The following is an 18860-nucleotide window of genomic DNA, read 5'->3' on the forward strand; positions in this document are numbered from 1 at the left end:
GGCTCCTTACTTGGATCCTGTTTCAAATACTTTAAAAATTAACATTTATGAGTCAACTAGAATATTTTATAACTTTTTAAAAGATAGATGCTGAAATATCTACCGATGAAATATTTACTTCAAAAGTATGGGGAAATGGGTAGGGTTATAGATGAAACAAGACTGGCCAGCAGCTGATAAATATTGAAGTTGGTTGATGATTTCATTGGGGAGCTATTATATCTACTTTCTCATCTGAGACTTTTTTCCAATAACAAAGTTTAAAAACAAAAAGTTGACATTTTTTTCATAAAATTCAAAATTCAAAAAAGATACTTGTATGGTAAATATTTCTTCACTAATTTAAATACAGCAAAGGATAGATATACAGTATACAGTGAAAAGAGGTATGTTTAATTGGAATTCCAGAAAGAAGAGAGAACAGGGCAAAAGCAGTATTTGAGGAAACAATAGCCAAGAATTCAGTTTTCCAGAACTGAAGTGAAATCCATAGCTGGGCACATCATAGTAAAACTACAGAAAACCAAAGACAAAATCATTTAAGCACCTGAGGAAAAAAAGGCAATCAGTATCTTCATGACTTCTCAACAAGAACACTTGATAGCTGGAAGATACATTCAAGGTGCTAAAACAAAGTACCTGTCAACCTAAAATTCTATACCCAAAAAACACAGTTCCAAGAAAAGACAAAATAAGGACTGAACTTCAGACTAATAAAAATTGAGTTCACATACTAAAAGAAATGCTTGAGGACATTCTTCAGGCGGGATAAAAATGATCCCAGATAGAACCTTAGAGTTGCAGCAAGAAATGAGGGGGAAAAGTGCTAAGTATATAGGTAATTCTAATTTAATATTAAATGAATAATAATAATAGTGACTTATAGTATTTAAACATGTATACTATTAAATATACAGAGATAGATATATAAATGGAAAAACACTGAAATACATCAAGGCTAACGTGGGTTTATCCCAAATACACAAAGTTGGTTCAAATTAACTCACCACATTAAACTGACTTTTAAAATCACACAATAATTCAGGAATAGGTTCTATTCCTAATTTTCTAAAAGTCCTTTTATGCATAAAAGACATTTGACAAAATTCAACATCCATTCATTATTTTTTAAAAAGACTTTTAGAAAATCAGGAATAGAAAAAAACTTATAATTTGATAAAGTAGCAGTTCTGATAGTGTGGTTCACAAACCCCTGATCCCCAAGACACTTTCTGGAGTTCTGCAAGGTCAAAACTATATTCATAGTAATACTAAGATTTCATTTCCCTTTTTTTGCTGTAATGACATTTGCCCTAATAATTCAAAAGCAAAGGAAGGTAAGACGGTTAGCACCTTAACATTTATCAAGGCAGCAGCACCAAACTGTCTCATTGAATTCTTCATGATCAAGAAATCAAAGGAAAGAATATAGCCAGTCTCATGTAAGATGTCACCAAACTGTTTCATTTTATCTTTCATGACCATTCACAAACAAAAGCCAGTTTCACTTAAGAATGTCCTTGATAGGAGTGACCTCAGCAAGATGGCAAAATAGGAAGCCCCAGGCCTTCCTTCCTCCCATAGAAACACAACTCAACAATACACATACCCAATTCCCTTTACGAGAAATTCAGAAACCAGTTAAGAGGCTCCTGCACCCCAGGCGAGGACTAAACCAGCTGCATCAAAGCTCGCAGGAAAACACAAGACACTCTTTCACCATAGTCCCTCCTTCTGGCACAACACCACACAACTGGGAGGAAACTCCCAATTCCCAAATTCTCCCTGAGGAGGGAAAGAGAAGACTGGACTATGTATACATCTAACATTCTGACGGGGGGGGGGGGGGGGGAGTGGGCAACAGCTTGGCAATCTCTCCCTCAAGGGAGAAAGAAGAGTGTCCAACAGCCCAGCCTTTGGGGAGGGGGGACTGCCTGAGAGACTGGTTTCTGTCTAGCCTGACTTAGGGCACTGATGGCACCCAGCATACTCTAGCTGCCTGGGAGCCACTAAGAACAAAAAGAGCTGGGTGGTGTGCTGCTGCTTCACAGGACCCATGGTACAACAGATGGACACCAGAGAATGCAAGAGAGTGCCGGTTTCTGGAAAAAGAGAAACTGGAAAATCCCTCTCATCTGCAATCTACACATGAGTCCAGAGAAGACATATCCAGAGAAAAAATCTGAGAGGCCCCCAGAATCTATAGCCAAGCTGATTGGTAAAGGCCTTTCCCTGTACTAAAGCAGTCCATAAAGACTGGGATAAGAGTGTTTTTTCAAATGCAAGGATACCAACACAAAATTACAAAGAATATAAAGAAACAGGTAAAATGGCCCAAAACAAGGAACAAAATTAGTCTCCAGAAACTGATCCTAAAGAATTGGAGTCATATGAATTATCTGACAAAGAATTTAAAATAACCATCATAAAAATGCTCAATGAGCTCAGGAAAATGATGCATGAACAAAATGAGAATTTTAACAGAAGGACAGAAAATTTTAAAAGAACCAAATTTTAGAGCTAAAGAATGTAACAACTAAACTGAAAAAGTCACTAGAGAGCATTATGGATAATTCAAGAGCATTATGGATAGTCATATACAAAAGAATGAAATTGGACACTTCTTACATCATACACAAAAATCAACTCAAAATAGATCAAATACATAAAAATAAGACCTGAAACTGTAAAACTCCTAGAAAAAAAACACAGGGGGAAAGCCTCACGACATTGGTCTTGGCAATGATTTCTTGGATATGACACCAAAAGCACAATGAAAGCAAAAACAGACAAGTGGGACATCAAACTAAAAATTGTGTGCAAAGAAACAATGAACAGAATGAAAAGGCAGGGGACTACCCTGGTGGGCCAGTGGTTAAGACTCCGTGCTTCCACTGCAGGGGGCACAGGTTCCATCCCTGGTCAAGGAACTAGGACCCTGCGTGCCGCACGGTACGGCCAAAAAAAAAAAAAAAAAAAAAGAATGAAAAGGCAACCTACGAAATGGAAAAAAAAAATGTTTGCAAACCAGCCATGTATCTAATATCCAAAATATTTAAGAAACGTCTACATCTCAATAGCAAAAAAAAAATCTGATTTAAAAATGAGCAAAGAATTTGAATAGACATTTTTCCAAAGAAGACATACCAATGGCCAATAGGTGTATGAAAAGATGCTCAACATCACTTATCATCAGAGAAATGCAAATCAAAACCACAATAAGGCATCACCTCACACTTGTAAGGGTGGTCATAATTAAAAAACCCCAAACAAACAAACAACAACAACAAATAAACCAGAAATGACATCTGATAAAGGACTATTATCCAAAATATACGAATAACTCTTAAAACTCAACGATAAGAAAACAAACAACCCAATTTAAAAATGAGCAAAGACCTTAACTGACACCTCATAAAAGAAGATACACAGATGGCAAATAAGCATATGAAAAGATGTTCCACATCATATATCATCAGGGACATGGAAATTTAAACAATGAGATACCACTACACACCCATCAGAATGGCCAAAATCTGGAACACTGCCAACGACAGATGCTGGTGAGGATGTGGTGTGGTGCAACGTAACTCTCAATCATCACTGGTGGGAATGAAAAATGGTACAGCCACACTGGAGCAGTTTGGTGGTTTCTTACAAAATTAAACATACTCTTACCTTACAATCCAGCAATCCCACTCTCCTTGATATTTACCAAAGGAGGTGAAAACTTATGTCCACACAAAAACCTGCACATGGATTTATAGCAGCTTTATTCATGACTGCCAAAACTTGGAAGCAACCAGGATATCCTTCAGTAGGTGAATGGATACATAAACTGGTACACTGACCCCATGGAATATTATTCAGCACTAAACAGAAATGAGCTATCAAGACATGAAAAGACATGGAGAAACCTTAAATGAACACTAATAAGTCAAAGAAGCCAATCTGAAAAAACTACATAGTATATGTTTCCAACTAAATGTCATTCTGGAAAAGGCAAAACTATGGAGACAGTAAAAAGTTCAATGGTTGCCAGGGGTTAGGGGGAAGCATGAATAGGCAGAGCACAGAGGATTTTTAGGGCAGTGAAAATACTCTGATACTATAATGATGGATACACATCGTTATACCTTTGTCCAAATGCATAGAATGTACAACACCAAGAGTGAACACAGAGGTAAACTTTGAATTTGGGGCAATTATGATGTATCAATGTAGGTTCATCAGTTGTTAACAAATTTAACACTCTGGTGGGGGATGTTGATATTGGGGAGGCTGTGCATGTGCGGGGGCAGGGGGTAAGGGAAATTTCTGTACCTTCCTCTCAATTTTTCTGTGAACCTTAAAACACCTGTTTAAAAAAATTAATTCTTTAAAAACCAACAGAAAATAAGCGTTAGGGAGGATATGAAGAAACTGGAAACCCTGTGCACTGTTGGTGGGAATGTAAAATGGTAAACAGTATGGAAGTTCCTCAAAAAATTAAAAATAGAACTACCATACAATCTAGCAATCCCACTTCCAGGTATTTACTCATAAGAGTTGAAAAGAGGATATCAAAGAGGTATTTGCACTCCCATGTTCACTGCAGCATTATTCACAATAGCCAAGAGATAGAAACAACCTAAATGTCCATCAACAGATGAATACATAAAGAAAACATGGTGTATACATACAATGGAACATTACTCAGGCACAAAGAAATCCTGTCATGTACTACAACATGGATGAGTCCTGAAGATAGTATGCTAAGTAAGTCAGTCACAGAAGGATAAATATGGCATGATTCCACTTAATATGAGGTATCTAAAGTAATCAAGCTCATAGAAGCAAAAAGTAGAATTTCGGTGGTTGCCAGGGGCTAGGGGGAAAGAGAAATGGGAACTTGCTGTTCAATGGGTATAAAACTTCAGTCATGCAAGATGAAAAAGATCTAAAGATCTGTTGTACTACACTGTGCTTATCGTTAACAATACTGTACTGTACACTTAAAAATGTGTTAAGATTTATCTGATGTTATGTGTTTGTATCTACAGTAAAGAAAATGCCCTTAATGAAGTAGTGAAAATTATTAATTTTAATAAATCCTAGCCCTGAGAACGTGCCTTTTTTAAAAATACGTATTTTTAATATTCTATGTGACAAATTGGAAAGTATACATAAAACATTTCTGTCACACACCAAAATATCATGGTTGTCTCCAGGAAAATCACCTATACGACTGTTTGTATTCTGAGTTGAACTAGCTGCTTTTTCACAGAACACCATTTTTACTTGAAAGAACTGACAAACTATGGTTATTCGGATTTGGGTCTTTGGCAGGCATTTTCTCAAAAATGAACCAAGAGAGCCAGTCACTTCAAGGAAAACAACTGAGAGTATTTGTTGCCAATGATAAAATGTAAGGTTTCAAACAAAAATTAGAATTTTGGAAAACTTTTATCTGGCACCACGGACTTGGCTAGTTCCCAATTCATAAAAACTTTCCTGATAAGTTCAGTGATGATACTAAAGAATGTGGTTTTTTTTTTATATTATACAATGTACTGTGTCAATATTTGGAAGTGCTGCATCATTCAGTGAACCAATATTTTCCAACTGACCAATGCATGATGTTGCAAAATAATGCATGGGTAAAAGACAGATTCCAAGTAAAAGAGAGAAAATTGGATTTCAATTTAACAAAGTACAAAAAGTACACTGATATGGTTTTGGATTTGGCATTGCAACAAACCATTAAGAAACTACCACCTGACAAATTTTGACATGATATCAAAGAATATCTACAATTATCTGAAAAGGCTACTAAAATTCTCCTCCTTTTGCCAACTATTTATGTGTGAGGCTGAACTTTCTTCATACACATCAACCACAACAATATATTGCAACCCCTACTTCACAGCACACATAAAAATCAACTCCAGTTAGGTAAGACTTAAAAAGGGAGAGCAAAATAATGTTTCCAGAAAATCATAGGATAAGTTCATTAACCTGAAAATGGAGAGAAACTAGTAAACCCAAAAAAGTACTAATCAGAAAGTAAAAGATTAATAAATTTAACTACATTAAAATGAACTTCTGCTCATCAAAAGTCACCACCATAAGAGTGGAAGTACAAGCCTAAGAATAACAAAAGATACTTGCCACACATACAATGTAACCCACAAAGGGGACAAATACAGACTATAGAAAGAACTCCTACAAATCAATGAAAGAAATGCAAACAATCCAACAGAAAAATGAGGAAAAGATATAAAGAGGCCTTTCACAATAAACCAGAAATCCAAATGACCAATAACACAGAAAAAGACTCCTATGCTACAAATGAACGCATATGCAAAACAGACTCACAGATATAGAAAACAAACCTGTAGTTACCAAAGGGGAGAGGGATGGGGGGCAAGGGGAGGGGGAGACAACTTAGGAGTATGGGATTAACAGATACAAACTAATACATATAAAATAGATAAGCAACAATGATATACTGTATAACGCAGGGAATTATAGCCATTGCCTCATAATAACCTATAAAGGAGTATAATCTGCAAAAATACTGAATCACTATGCTGTACACCCAAAACTAATATAATATTGTAAATAAACTACACTTCAATTTTAAAAATTGGGAAAAAATGCCTATGAAAATATGAGCCCCAAGAAAATAACATTAGATACATATTATATTGACCAAAATTTTACAGTCTGACAATATTAAATGTTAGCCAGGATGTGAAGGTGAACTCTCATACACTGCTGGTGGGAGTATATTTTGAAGTAGTTCGGCAGTATCTAGCAGAGCTAAAGTTAATCACAATCTAGAACCTAGCCACACATACAATGTATGTATTCTACAGTTCAGTATATATCCCACAAGAACACATGCTGTGTACACCAAGATACCTGTATAAGAATGGTTCTATTGGCACTGTTGGCAGCAGCCAAAAACTCAAAACAATAAAATTGTTCATCGGTAGCCTAAGAGATAAATTGTGGTATAGTTATACAATGGAGTATCTTTTAACTATGAAAATCAAAGAACTGCAAATACTTGCAAAAATATGAATGAATCCTAAAGACATAATGTTGAGCAAAAGCAGCCAGATACAATAGAATACACCCTCTATGATTCCATTTATATGAAATTCAAGAAGAACAAACTTAAACTTATTTGGGTAGCAAAACTGTAAATAAAAACTAGAGAAAGCCATAAATGTCAGTTACCACAGGGGAGACAAAGAGGGTGCAATCAGGAAGGGGGACTGTGTTGACTAGAGCTGGATACGAGTTACATGGGTGTGCATCTTACAGTGATTCTTTAAGCTCTACATTTAGATTTTATGCACTTTTCTGTATTTTTTTAATTTCACATTTCAGAAAAAGAAATATTCTTATTACAAGCTGTACAAAGCTCTAACGAAAAAGAAGAGAACCAATGAATGCATATGTTTCTCACTCTTTTATGTCTAGCAATGCTCTTTCCATAGTCAATAAAACAAGTAACTTTAAAACTTACAGAATATGCTTATATATCACATCTAAGGTGAAATATGATGCCACATTACAATCATCCGCAGAGAGATTATCTACTTTGCCGATTATGCATGCCCTTGCAGTTCACCTCTCTGTGTCTTTTGATTATTTCAATACTTCATCATCAGAATGAGCAGGGTACGGTTCAATAAACTTTTCCCAGTCAACAATTCATTTGTAGGTCTCACAAAATTATTTTCAAAACCAAAGAATAAAAATACCTTGCCACTGGAGAACAATTACTAAATTAAATCTGCATAGTTTGAAAATCTCATTTAGTTATTAGTTTTTAACCAATTCCTATTAAAAGAACAAAAAAAAATTTTCAGAGAGCACCTTAGAAATGGTTAAATAAGCTGATTTAAGTTTGACCCCAAGCACTTTCATCTACTTCTCCTGAGAACCAGATAGGCCTTCCAATGTGTTAAGACAGTGGGTAAGCTTTTAATTTCTCAAAATAAGTTAAACCTACCACAAACTTATCTCAAATAAAAAAATCAATCTTCATTACATTAGGCAATACAAAAATATCTGCTTCAAGACTATCATCAGAGAATATAACCTAAAAATGTCTGACACCTAGCTCCTTTTTTGTTAAGAGTAAATATATAAGAAGGTGCATCAAGGCTGCTTCAATATTTGCTATAAAGTACTGAAACAATTCCCCCTTGTGGTTCTCACTGTCCCCAGAGGTTCGTTTCCCTTTAGAATGTAGTAGCAGGAAATACTGCATCTTTGACAGAAGAATGCAAGGGAAATCAAGTAACTCATCTTTCCCTTTGTACCCAGGCTACTAAAAAGCAAGGTCAAATATTCCTTCTTACAGTGAATGTGTTTGCTTGTTCACATTTTCAATAGCTTCATTTTCTATTTGTTTTAATAAGCTTAATGCAAATGTCTTTTGTTATAATCCTTCCAGTGGGGAGGGGGGAATGTCAGTGTTCCAAATCCCACTTAATCTAATGGTACAGTCATTGTTACATAATTTTTAAAAATCATTGAAATGTAATTTCATCTTGTCAGTCACAAGGCCACAAACATATTCATTAAAGGATGCAGATGATAATGTCATCATGAACTATTAATAAGCATCTCAAAGATTTGCTCAAATTGTGTAAGGAATCACTGATGGGTTATTATGATAAGGCTTGTATAGCAGATACTTTTATTTCCCTAGTATAAAACACTTCTGCCTTAGTTGTTGGAGGAAACTAAAAACAATCACTAAGAATTTTCCCCCAATCGGTAGATTTGTCCCGGCTCTTCCCCTAAGTAATTCACTAACAGAAGTATCCTTAAGTATCCTAAGTACCTGTTTCTGAATGTTGCATGTCTTACTACACCTCTTACACAGTTTTAGTTCTCTATCCTAAATTTTAAAGGGAGGAAAACAAAACTACCTCCAACAGTTGCCCATTTTAATGTGGTTTTTAAAATAATCAAATATTCTGCCTCGGTACAAATTCAAATGATTATTTTAGTCCTTTAATAACCTCCAAATAATTGAGTTTACCATTTTTTCCACTTTTATAACAGTTTGGTGCTACTGTGGAGATGCTATCTCAGGCCCCTGAGAACAAAGAATATACTTTCTGTCAAGTATCTGTGAAACTTAAACTGAATGAAATGTCTTAAGTTCTTCCAAGAACTTAATGTTATTTTGCAAATACTCTTTAACATGAGTATTTGGCTTTCCATCTTACTTGGTCCTATTTTCCAGTAAAAAAAAGAAACACAACACAAGCCTGCACTACTTGATTATGTTCAACATCTCAAAGTTGGCTCTACATATAAAAAATTGATGTCAATCTGTGCTTCAATTAATTCTTAAAAACAAAACAACAGAAAAGGCTAAATTTTGTTAAGCAAGTGCTACCTCTGTTATCATTGATAGAAGAGAGACATAACCCACAAAAATGAATATTGGGACATGTAGTTTTATCTTGAAAGATGCATTTAAGAAAATGAAAATATGCACTTATGAGGAGGAAAGGGAACAGGAAATCTTAAAAAAGACAACAGAAGTTCCTGCACACAAGTACATTAATAGCACTCACTCTACCTTAAATAAAGAATAATTTAATTTTTCTAACAAACAAAGAAAGCAGTAGCCTGGAAAAATGTCCTGATACTGCTACAACATCTTCTGAAGAATGAATTTCTCTTACCAGGGAAATAAGACCAAGACTCATGAACACAGGTCAAATGAGAAAACAAATGCCAAATGAAAAGTAAGACATAAAGAAATGGTTTCAGATAAAGCTTCAGCTGAACTTAGAGCACCTTTTGAAGAAAAAAAAAAGACTTAAATACTAACACTAAAGTTTCTTAGAATGATTATTTGCTATAAACTCCCTCCTCCAACTTCCCTCCAAAAAATTCAGGACAGACAACATTTAATGAACATCCAAATGTACTTCCATAAGTTCTGGAATATGTCAAGTCATCTAGTAGCAGAAGAAGAAAAAGAATGGCAACCAAAACATTTGGCGATTAAATTTTAAAACTTTATTATAACTACCAATAATTAATAAGGTAACACCCAACAAAAATTTCTAATTGATGTATAATTTTTTTAAAGAAAGAATTAAGTTCTTCAAACAGACAAATAGATGATATTCAACAAATATAAGTATTTCAAAATTAAACTAAGTATTGACATGAGGCTAACATCTTCCGATTAAGAGCTTGGAATATAAATCCTCCATTAAGGTTGCTTGTGACACAAAGAAATGCTGAGCTCACTGTGTTAATCATGTCTACTAAAACCAAAATTCTCCCCTGGATCTACCAGTACATGCAAGTTTATTAGCTTAATCATGGCAAACCCTATGCTAATATGAAATCATCAAGAAACTAAAGCTCTAATTCCAAAATTAAAGTGATTAAATCCTTATCTTGCATATGCCGCAGAATTTCTAAGAGTTTGCATTAAGATGTGAAACTCTGAAGAGCAGATCTAAGTGTTACTGGAAAGGACAATTATGTTTTGGTAGTCCTCCTCTGTCCTTTTGCTATCTCTTGGAAAAGATCATTTTAAGAGTTCTGTAATTTACCATTAAAAACGTAATCAGTATCTCTGGAAACAATAGGTTAGCTAAGTATGTGATGGACCATTCAGATAGGCAAAATATAGTTTTTCTTTTCTCCCTAGTTACTTAACAAAATTTATTCTTCAAAGCCAAGACTTTCCATCTTGATAGACAGCTGCTTTTCATGAGGCACAATTAAGAATTTGCCCTCTCAAAGTTACAAATTATCCCATACGTTGCATATGTTCACTATGCTGCTGAAGTTGACTACAACTCCCAGAATACAGACTTACACTGCTAAGAAGAGACAGACAAGAAATGAACTAATACCTCATGAAACATATCATGCATTTTTTTTAAAAAGGTAACTTTCAGTCAAGTTAAAGCTCATCTGCTAATTTATCTCATTAAAAAGGAAAAATCCACCCAAGATATAATTTTAAATACTGGTCATATCTTAAAAGCCAAATATATAAATGGATTCATTAATAATTTGGTGGCACATTATTTTTTTTAACATTTCCAGTTGCTGGTTTGTATTTTAAGAAGCTGTTTTTCAGACAAAAGAAAGGATTTTTTGTAATATATTTATAATACCATTTTTTTCTAATAAAATGAAAATGCTAACTCTATCTTTAGCAAGATACAAAAATTCCGAAGTTAGACTATATGCAACAAAGTTTTCAAAGAGGGAAAAGAGGTCCAATAAATGAAGACTAAGCACTGGATGGTGATTTGTTTGACTATTTCATACAACTACCAACTATTTAAACTATTTCATTATTGTCACACAACTCTCTTCATGTAACAGAACAGAGTTATAAAACTGACTAAACTGATCTGGATCTACTATAGTTCAAACTACATTCCACAAGCCATGCAATAACTACATAAACATAAGTCCTAATAGCAGTTTTGAAGCAGCTCTTCAAACACAGAAATTATGATGGGTAGCATGGATCATGTAAATATACATAAAGTGAATCCAAAATTCCATTTTGACTAGGTATTTCGACCTCCTACATGACTTTTTCTCCAACCCCTGCCAGTCAGAAGCCAAGCAGAATTTCCTAGCCCGAATACCACTCATTCTAAGGTGGGAGTCATAGTAAAACTGTCAAAAACAGTTAGCTGGAAGGAAGAAGCTGAGCAATCTACAGATGACAGTCTCTAAATAACTAAGTTGGCTTTAAAAGTAAACAAAACAACAATGAACTGATTTATCCGTTTTGGGGGGTTATCCTAATCTAATATAGATGAAAATGATGGTTTGCTTTGGTAACTTCCCATCCTGCCTTCCCTGCACACAAGAGACTTAATAGCTATTTGTTAACTAGCACGTACAAGGATTTGGAAAATGTTCCTAACAGTTAAAAATGAATGCTTATCAAACAGACTTCTCTGTCAGTTAACAAAATAAGCTCTCTAAGCATATGCTAGAAAGGCTATGGGGGGTGGGGGGAGGACGGGGACGGGAGGGTTGAACCAAAAGAAACGTGAGACAGTCCCCACTCTTCAAGGGTCTCTCAATTCGTTAGAGTACAAGAGTATACATGAAAGAGTCAGACTAATTAATTGCTAATCTGAGTGGTACAGACTTTAAGTGCAAGAGCTGTCCAAAGAAGTTTAAATATCTAAAGATTGGAATAATAATATTACTTTTAATAGCTATCACTTGAGTACTTACTATAAGGCAAGTGCTTTACAGGCGTTATTTAGTCTTCACAACAATGCTTTGAGTACTTATTATTCCCAATTTACTCAAGGGGAAACGGTCAAAGTGGTTAAGGAACTTACCCAAGGTCACTCGGCTAGTTAAGTGGCTAAAACTGCCGCTTACCCAGGCAATCCAATGCTAGCGCTCACACTAAGACTTCATAAAGCAGTGCGAGCGCGGCAGGGGGGTGGGGAGGGCCATATAGGCTGGCGCTATTGCACGCGCAAGATCGGGCAACGCATTCCCCGCGTGCCGTTCCAAGTAACGAAGTTTCAAAGATCCGTATCTTTCGCACCAGTAACCGTAAACTGACTACGGGGGTCGGCGCGCGACCACGGCAAAAACGGCTAACAGGAGTTAATCTCATACAGGGCTGAGCTTTAACTAATAAAGCGATTCAGAGAAAGAAATTCGCAATAAGTTATTTGTTTTAAAATCTGGGGTTTGTTCCGCCGCTTAAACGAATTTTCCCAAGACAGGGAGAGCTGAAATTCGGGGCAAGGAAACCGCGGTTATGGCAAATTACTGTTTTCTCTTTACTGAAAGAAAAAAAAAAAAAACCCAAGTTTTGGGACTACAGGAAACGCGTTATTCTAGGTACACGAGAACCTTGGAGAGTTGCCAAAATTAGTTACAGTCTCAGGACAAAATGGGGTTTAGGAAACATTTAATGACGAAAGTTGATTCCAACCCGAAAAGGCTCTCTAAGGTGAAAAGACGGAGCAAAGAAATGCCGGTAGGTCTTCGGGGAAAGCGGCAATCCTTGCTACACTTCGCCCACGGGCAGCGGCGCCGGGCGAGGCCGGGACAGTCCGAGAGACCGCTCCCGGGGAGGACGAGAGGTGCCAAGCGGGGTTCTTCCCAACGCCCCGGGCTTCGCGGCGGCGGGCGGAGAGGAGGGGAGGGAGTCCGGGACGGTTCGGACTTCGGGCAGAGGAGGCGCCGGGCTCCAAACTGCGGAGTCGAACGGGTGCAGAGTAAAGAAATGGGACAGACTGAAAGTCCGAACCCTCCCGGCGCGGCCCCGTAAAGAGAAAGGAGCCAAGTGAGCTCAAGCGAAGAGGGGGACAAAAAGACACGGAACGAAAGCGCAGGGACCCGTAGGAACAAAACGGGAGTTCTGCTAAGAGGCTAAAGAAAGACAAGCTCCGGCGGGCAGCGGGGCTTTCTGGGAAGTCGGGGAAGGCAGGAGGTTGGCGGCGATTACCAGCACCTCTCCTCCCCGAGTTCAAAACTCCTAGCCAACCATCCACACCCGCCACCGGGATGGGGGAGGGGACACCTCTTCCCCCCCACCATCTCCCCTCACATATGAGAGCAAGGCTGACGCCCGAGCCCAGCCCGGCCGTGCGCCCGCCTCCAGCCCGGACACTCACAATTCGCCTCTCCCTGATTTCTCCCAGTTCTTTATCCACTCTACGGGAACCACGACAGCTGCGTCCGCCATCTTCCCCACACTAGTAGCAGAAGCCCGGATGTGTAGCACGCGAGCGAGGGGTCAAAGGGGAGCACCGCCCACGGGGAATGCCGGGAGTCGCGAGTTCGGTTTTCGATTTCCCGCCCCACTTTCCACCCCACCCTGCGGAAGCCCGAGGCCCTGTCGCCAACCAAGTGGCTGGGACCCGTGGGTCCCGTCGCAGAGGGACTACGCCGCCCGACCCCTCTGCAAACCTTGCCCCCCCTTCCCTTTAGAACAGGAAAAATGCCATCCCCAGGCCAACTCGTAGCCTTTATCTTCTTCCGTAGCATCTACTCCAGACCACTAATTCAAAACTGTGTTTTTTAAAGCACCTAATATGTGCTAGACACTGGGGACAGAGAAATAATAAGCCATGATGCCTACCCTCAACGAGCTCAGTCCGTGGGGAAGACAAACATATAAGCAGATCAATTACAATACACCCCGCTAACAGCTGAGATCAAAGAAATTAATTGGGGAAGAGGCAGCCGATTACTATGTGCCAGGCATTCTGCCAATCCGAAGGATACAATCTTAGGAGAAAGATAAATCGGCCCTGGGAAACACTTGCAACCATCAGGGCTGACAGCTACCGTGTCTGCGGCCGTCATTGTAACCTTAGGCAAAACTAGGGGGCGCAAGTACGAAGAGAAACGAGTTGTTTACATTACATAGTCTCAAAGTTATCTCCTGACGAGATACTTAATATTTCAAAGAGCGAAATAGAAACTTTACGGTCGGAAAACATGGCCGACACCCTCCTAACTCTGATGAATATAAGCATCCTTATGTATTAAACAAATGGGCGTCATATGCCTCCTGATGAGGTGCTAAGAAAAACATTAACCAATTTTGTAGTATTCATCATGCCAAAATTCGCATAACCTGAATTTAATCACGAGGGAACATCAGACAAGCCCATATTAAGGGACAGTCTACAAAATTACTGGCTTGCACTCTTCAAAATCATCAAGGTCACTAAAGACAAAGACAGATTGAGGAACTCTTCCAGATTAATGAAAACAACAGAACAACTGATCCCCAGCCAGAAAAAAAATTTTTTTTTTATTTTGCTAAAAAGGACATTCTTGGGACAGTTGACCAAATTTGAATATCTGTAGATTAAGTAATAATATTGTATCAATGTTAATTTCTTGAGTTTAATGCTCGTTTTGTGGTTATGTGAAAGTCCTTATTTAAGAAAATATGAAGTATTTAGAGATAATGGGGAACCATGTTGCAACTTTAAAATATTTCAGAAAAAAACGATAGGATGATGAGGCAAATGTAAAATATTAACATTTTAGGAATCTGGGTGAAGGACTGAAAGATTCTCTGTTCTATTTGTGCAACTTTTCAAAATAAAGAGGTTTTAAAAATACATGTTTGGCTGAAAACTTAGAAAATACAGACAAATGAAATGAAGAAATCCTATCACACATATATTAATGTATGAACTTTAGAACTAATATCTAAATTTGGCAAGTTTTACCAAATGGACCAGGTTTATTTGCATTGAAAAACTGTTCAGGGGATAGGCTGTATTTAGAATAAGTTGGGGAAAATGCTACATTGTTTATGATTGTTTTTCATCAGCTATATCTAGTCTCCTAATGTCCTGCCTGATTCTGAAATTCTAAAGCCACCCATTAGAAAATATACACCGTTCAGCTTCAGTGACATCTCAGAAAAAATCTTTTGCCACTTCAAGGAGGTTCAGAGATATGAGTTCCCTCTGATCTTTTCATTTTTCTTATTATGAAATATTTTTAAAGTGAACAGAATGGTATAGCGAATCTTCATCGTACCATCATCCTCCCTAAAGAGTTGGAAATCATTGTTACAGGATGGCCTCTGTGATACAAGAAGAACTATCCTGCTGCTTATGTATACTTCACTGTATAATCTACAGCAGTGGGCACTATCCACATTTGGGATCAGATAATTCTTTGCAGAAGGCAGGGGGAATCCAGTGCACTGTAGGATGTTTGGCAACATCCCTAGCCTGGACCCACTAGATGTCGGTAGCACCTCCCACGCCAGTTGTTACAACAGTATCTCCAGATATTGCTATATGTCTCCTGGAGTGTAAAATAGCCCCCTGTTGAGAGCCACTGAGCTATAATATTCTGCTGTATTGTGGCTTACCTTGCCACTGTATCACAGTGATTTCTTCTTCCAAACACTGAACTGTGTGCAGTATGCATACTACTCAGTATGCCACAAATGTGGTATGACCTGACTGCAGTGATGCCCTTTGAGGCCTTGCTCTTCCCCTCTCCCAGAGCCTGCAGAACTATTTTTACATGGTATGATAACTCCTTTAGGAATTGCTCACAGCTAATTGCTTTTTGCTCCATAAGATTGCAACGCTATCATATCTTTCGCATCCTTGTTGGCTTGCCTTTTCTTTGCTATCAGCATCTGGTATTGTCTCAGCAGCTGGGAGTACTGTTCCCTGATGATTTCACTGGCTCACGGGTACCAGAGGACTAGGCAGGGACTGAGGTCTGTGGTGAAGGCTAGGGATTGGGTAGTTTCAATATTGACAGCCTGATGCATGGAGTGATTGGTTGATTCTAGGTAATTGTAAGGTCAAGCAATCTTTTTATTATCTCAGTGACAACAGATAATGGGACCAAGAAGGAAGCACATAAAAGCAAAACAAGACAAAATAAATAAAATAAATAATGAATGCAAAAGCCGTACACTTTGTGGGACTGTCCCGTGAATGCTGAGTATTGGTAATGGGTTTTTATTAACTAAAGACTTAGTTAAGTATACATATTAAATTTCTAGGATAACCACTACAAACATATAAGGATATTATATATCTTCCAAACTATCTGAGGGGGAAAAAAATTGAGAGAGAAAGAGAAAAAGAATCAATCAATCCCAAAAAGGCAAGAAAGGTAGGGAAATTTTTTGGAAAAGTGGAACAGAGAGAATAGAGGAAGTTTAAACCTACCAATTTAAAATTAAATATATCAAAAATTGCATAAAATGTAAATGAACTAAATGCTCCAGTTAAAAGTAAAGATTATCAGTCTGGGTTTAAAGAAGGTTAGCTATTTTTAAGAGACATCTCTAAAACACAGGGACAGAAAGTTTGAAAGTAAAAACAATGGGGAAAATACACCAGGCAAATACTAAGATCAACAAAAATTAAGCTGTTATAGCTAGATTAATATCAGGCAAAACAGACTTTAAGGGAAAAAAATTACCAAATTTAAAGACGGTTATGATATATTGATAAAAATTTCAATTCACCAAGAAAATGTAACCATTCTAATCTTGAATGTAATCAACCACTTTGAAATTTATGAAGCATATAACAGAACTACAAAGAGAAATAGACAAATCCACTACCACAGTGAGTCTTTAATTCATCTCTCCTAGATATTGATAGATGAAACAGACAGAAAAGAATCTGTAAAAATGTAGAAAATTTGAACATCAAATGAACAAGTTTGATCTAGTAGATATACATAGAACGCTGTACCTAGCAACTGGAAAATAAACATCCTTTATAATAACACATGGATGGGGCACCATGTACAGATTGCACACTGATCAAAAGCACCTAGCCAAAGGGACAAGTGGGGATCAAAAATTTATCCCTTGGGTTTCCTGGTGGCGCAGTGGTTGGGAATCTGCCTGCCGGTGCAGGGGACACGGGTTCGAGCCCTGGTCTGGGAAGATCCCACATGCCGCGGAGCAGCTGGGCCCATGAGCCACAATTACTGAGCCTGCACGTCTGGAGCCTGTGCTCCGCAACAAGAGAGGCCGCGATGGTGAGAGGCCCGCGCACCGCGATGAGGAGCGGCCCCCGCTTGCCACAACCGGAGAAAGCCCTCGCACAGAAACGAAGACCCAACATAGCCATAAATAAATAGAAATTAAAAAAAAAAATTATCCCATGCTCCACTTGCCAGACCACATGCTCAGGTGTGCTGCTGTATCCACCTGGAAGAAAGGGCACATTTTCCTAATTCACATAAAGGCAATGTGTCATCGAGTGGTGGTCCAGCACACAGAACATTTATGAAAGTTAAACATATACTAGATTTTAAAAAGCAAATGACAACAAATTTTAAAGAATCCGTCTCATATAGTTCACATTTACTGACCACAGTGCAACTAAATTGGAAATCAATAACAAAAAGATAAAGAAAACCCCTATGTTTGAAAATGTAAAAACATACTTTGAAGTAAATCACAGGTCAAGGAAAAAAGTCATACTAAAAATTAGAAAATACTTAGAACAGAGCAATAATGAAAATATTACATATCAAAAGTAATGAAAAAATGATGCATTGCAGCTAAAGTGGTATTTAGAAAGAAATTTATGCTCTTCAACCTTTGTATTATTAAAGAAACAAGGCTGGAAATTAAAAAGCTAAGCATCTAATTTAAGAAGTTACAAAAAACAATACAGAATAAATGAAAGAAAGCAGAAATAAGGACATTTTTAAATAGAAAATATTAATAAAAAGAAACTATCCAAAAAAAAAATCAATAGAACCCAAAATTGTTTGGTTGAAAAGTCTAATAAGACTGACAAACCTCTGGCAAGACTGATTATAAAAAAAAGAGAGAGAGGTACATATAAACAAATATTAGGGATTGTATCAGTTGGGTTCATGACAGGAGACAGATGACATACTCATAGGGGATAATTAAAGAGAGTTTAATAAAGGAACCATGCACAGGAGTGTGGGCAGGATTAAGGAAAACCAAAAATGGATAGTGAAGCACCTCAGGGCCAGCAATACTGGGAGACATTAGCAACCCTAAGCCTGAAGGGGCAAGGGGAGGGAGTGGTTCCCAAAAACTAAGGAAATAAGGAAAAATGAAATAATAAGGAAAGGAACATTCAACAGGAACTGTGGCCTTCTGTAGAAGAATAACTGCCAACTCACATCCCAGCAGGGAGGAGTCTGGGGAATAAATACCCTGACCTTTCTCTCCTTTTACCATTTTATCTCCTGCTGATACCTCCCATTGGCTGATGACTACTGCAAGCCATAATTCAAGGGAGCCTGGAAAATGCAGTTAGTATGGGTCAGGGGACAGAGCAGGATGGAGAAGGATAGAAAGTGGATTTTGAAAGGGA

At 37.6% G+C, this 18860-nt stretch overlaps 1 protein-coding gene across 19 annotated transcripts in view; it reads right to left on the bottom strand.

Annotated features, from left to right (window-relative positions):
* Nucleotides 1–13778, bottom strand: part of THOC2 (THO complex subunit 2) — a 105751-nt gene extending 91973 nt beyond the window's left edge. For 18 of the 19 annotated variants that reach the window (XR_014239566.1, XM_082376995.1, XM_082376992.1 and 15 more), the window contains exon 1: nucleotides 13662–13778. Coding sequence is in view for 18 of the 19 variants with exons in the window: in XM_082376995.1 (XP_082233121.1) it covers nucleotides 13662–13732 (71 nt within the window). In the remaining variant the exon portion in view is untranslated. The remainder of the gene's footprint in view (nucleotides 1–13661) is intronic. The other variant, XM_082376990.1, reaches the window with a different exon arrangement.
* Between the last annotated feature and the right edge of the window lie 5082 nt (nucleotides 13779–18860).

This window comes from Balaenoptera borealis (genome assembly GCF_965194805.1).
Source record: "Balaenoptera borealis genome assembly, chromosome: X".
In the NCBI taxonomy this organism is placed as follows: Eukaryota; Metazoa; Chordata; class Mammalia; order Artiodactyla; family Balaenopteridae; genus Balaenoptera; species Balaenoptera borealis.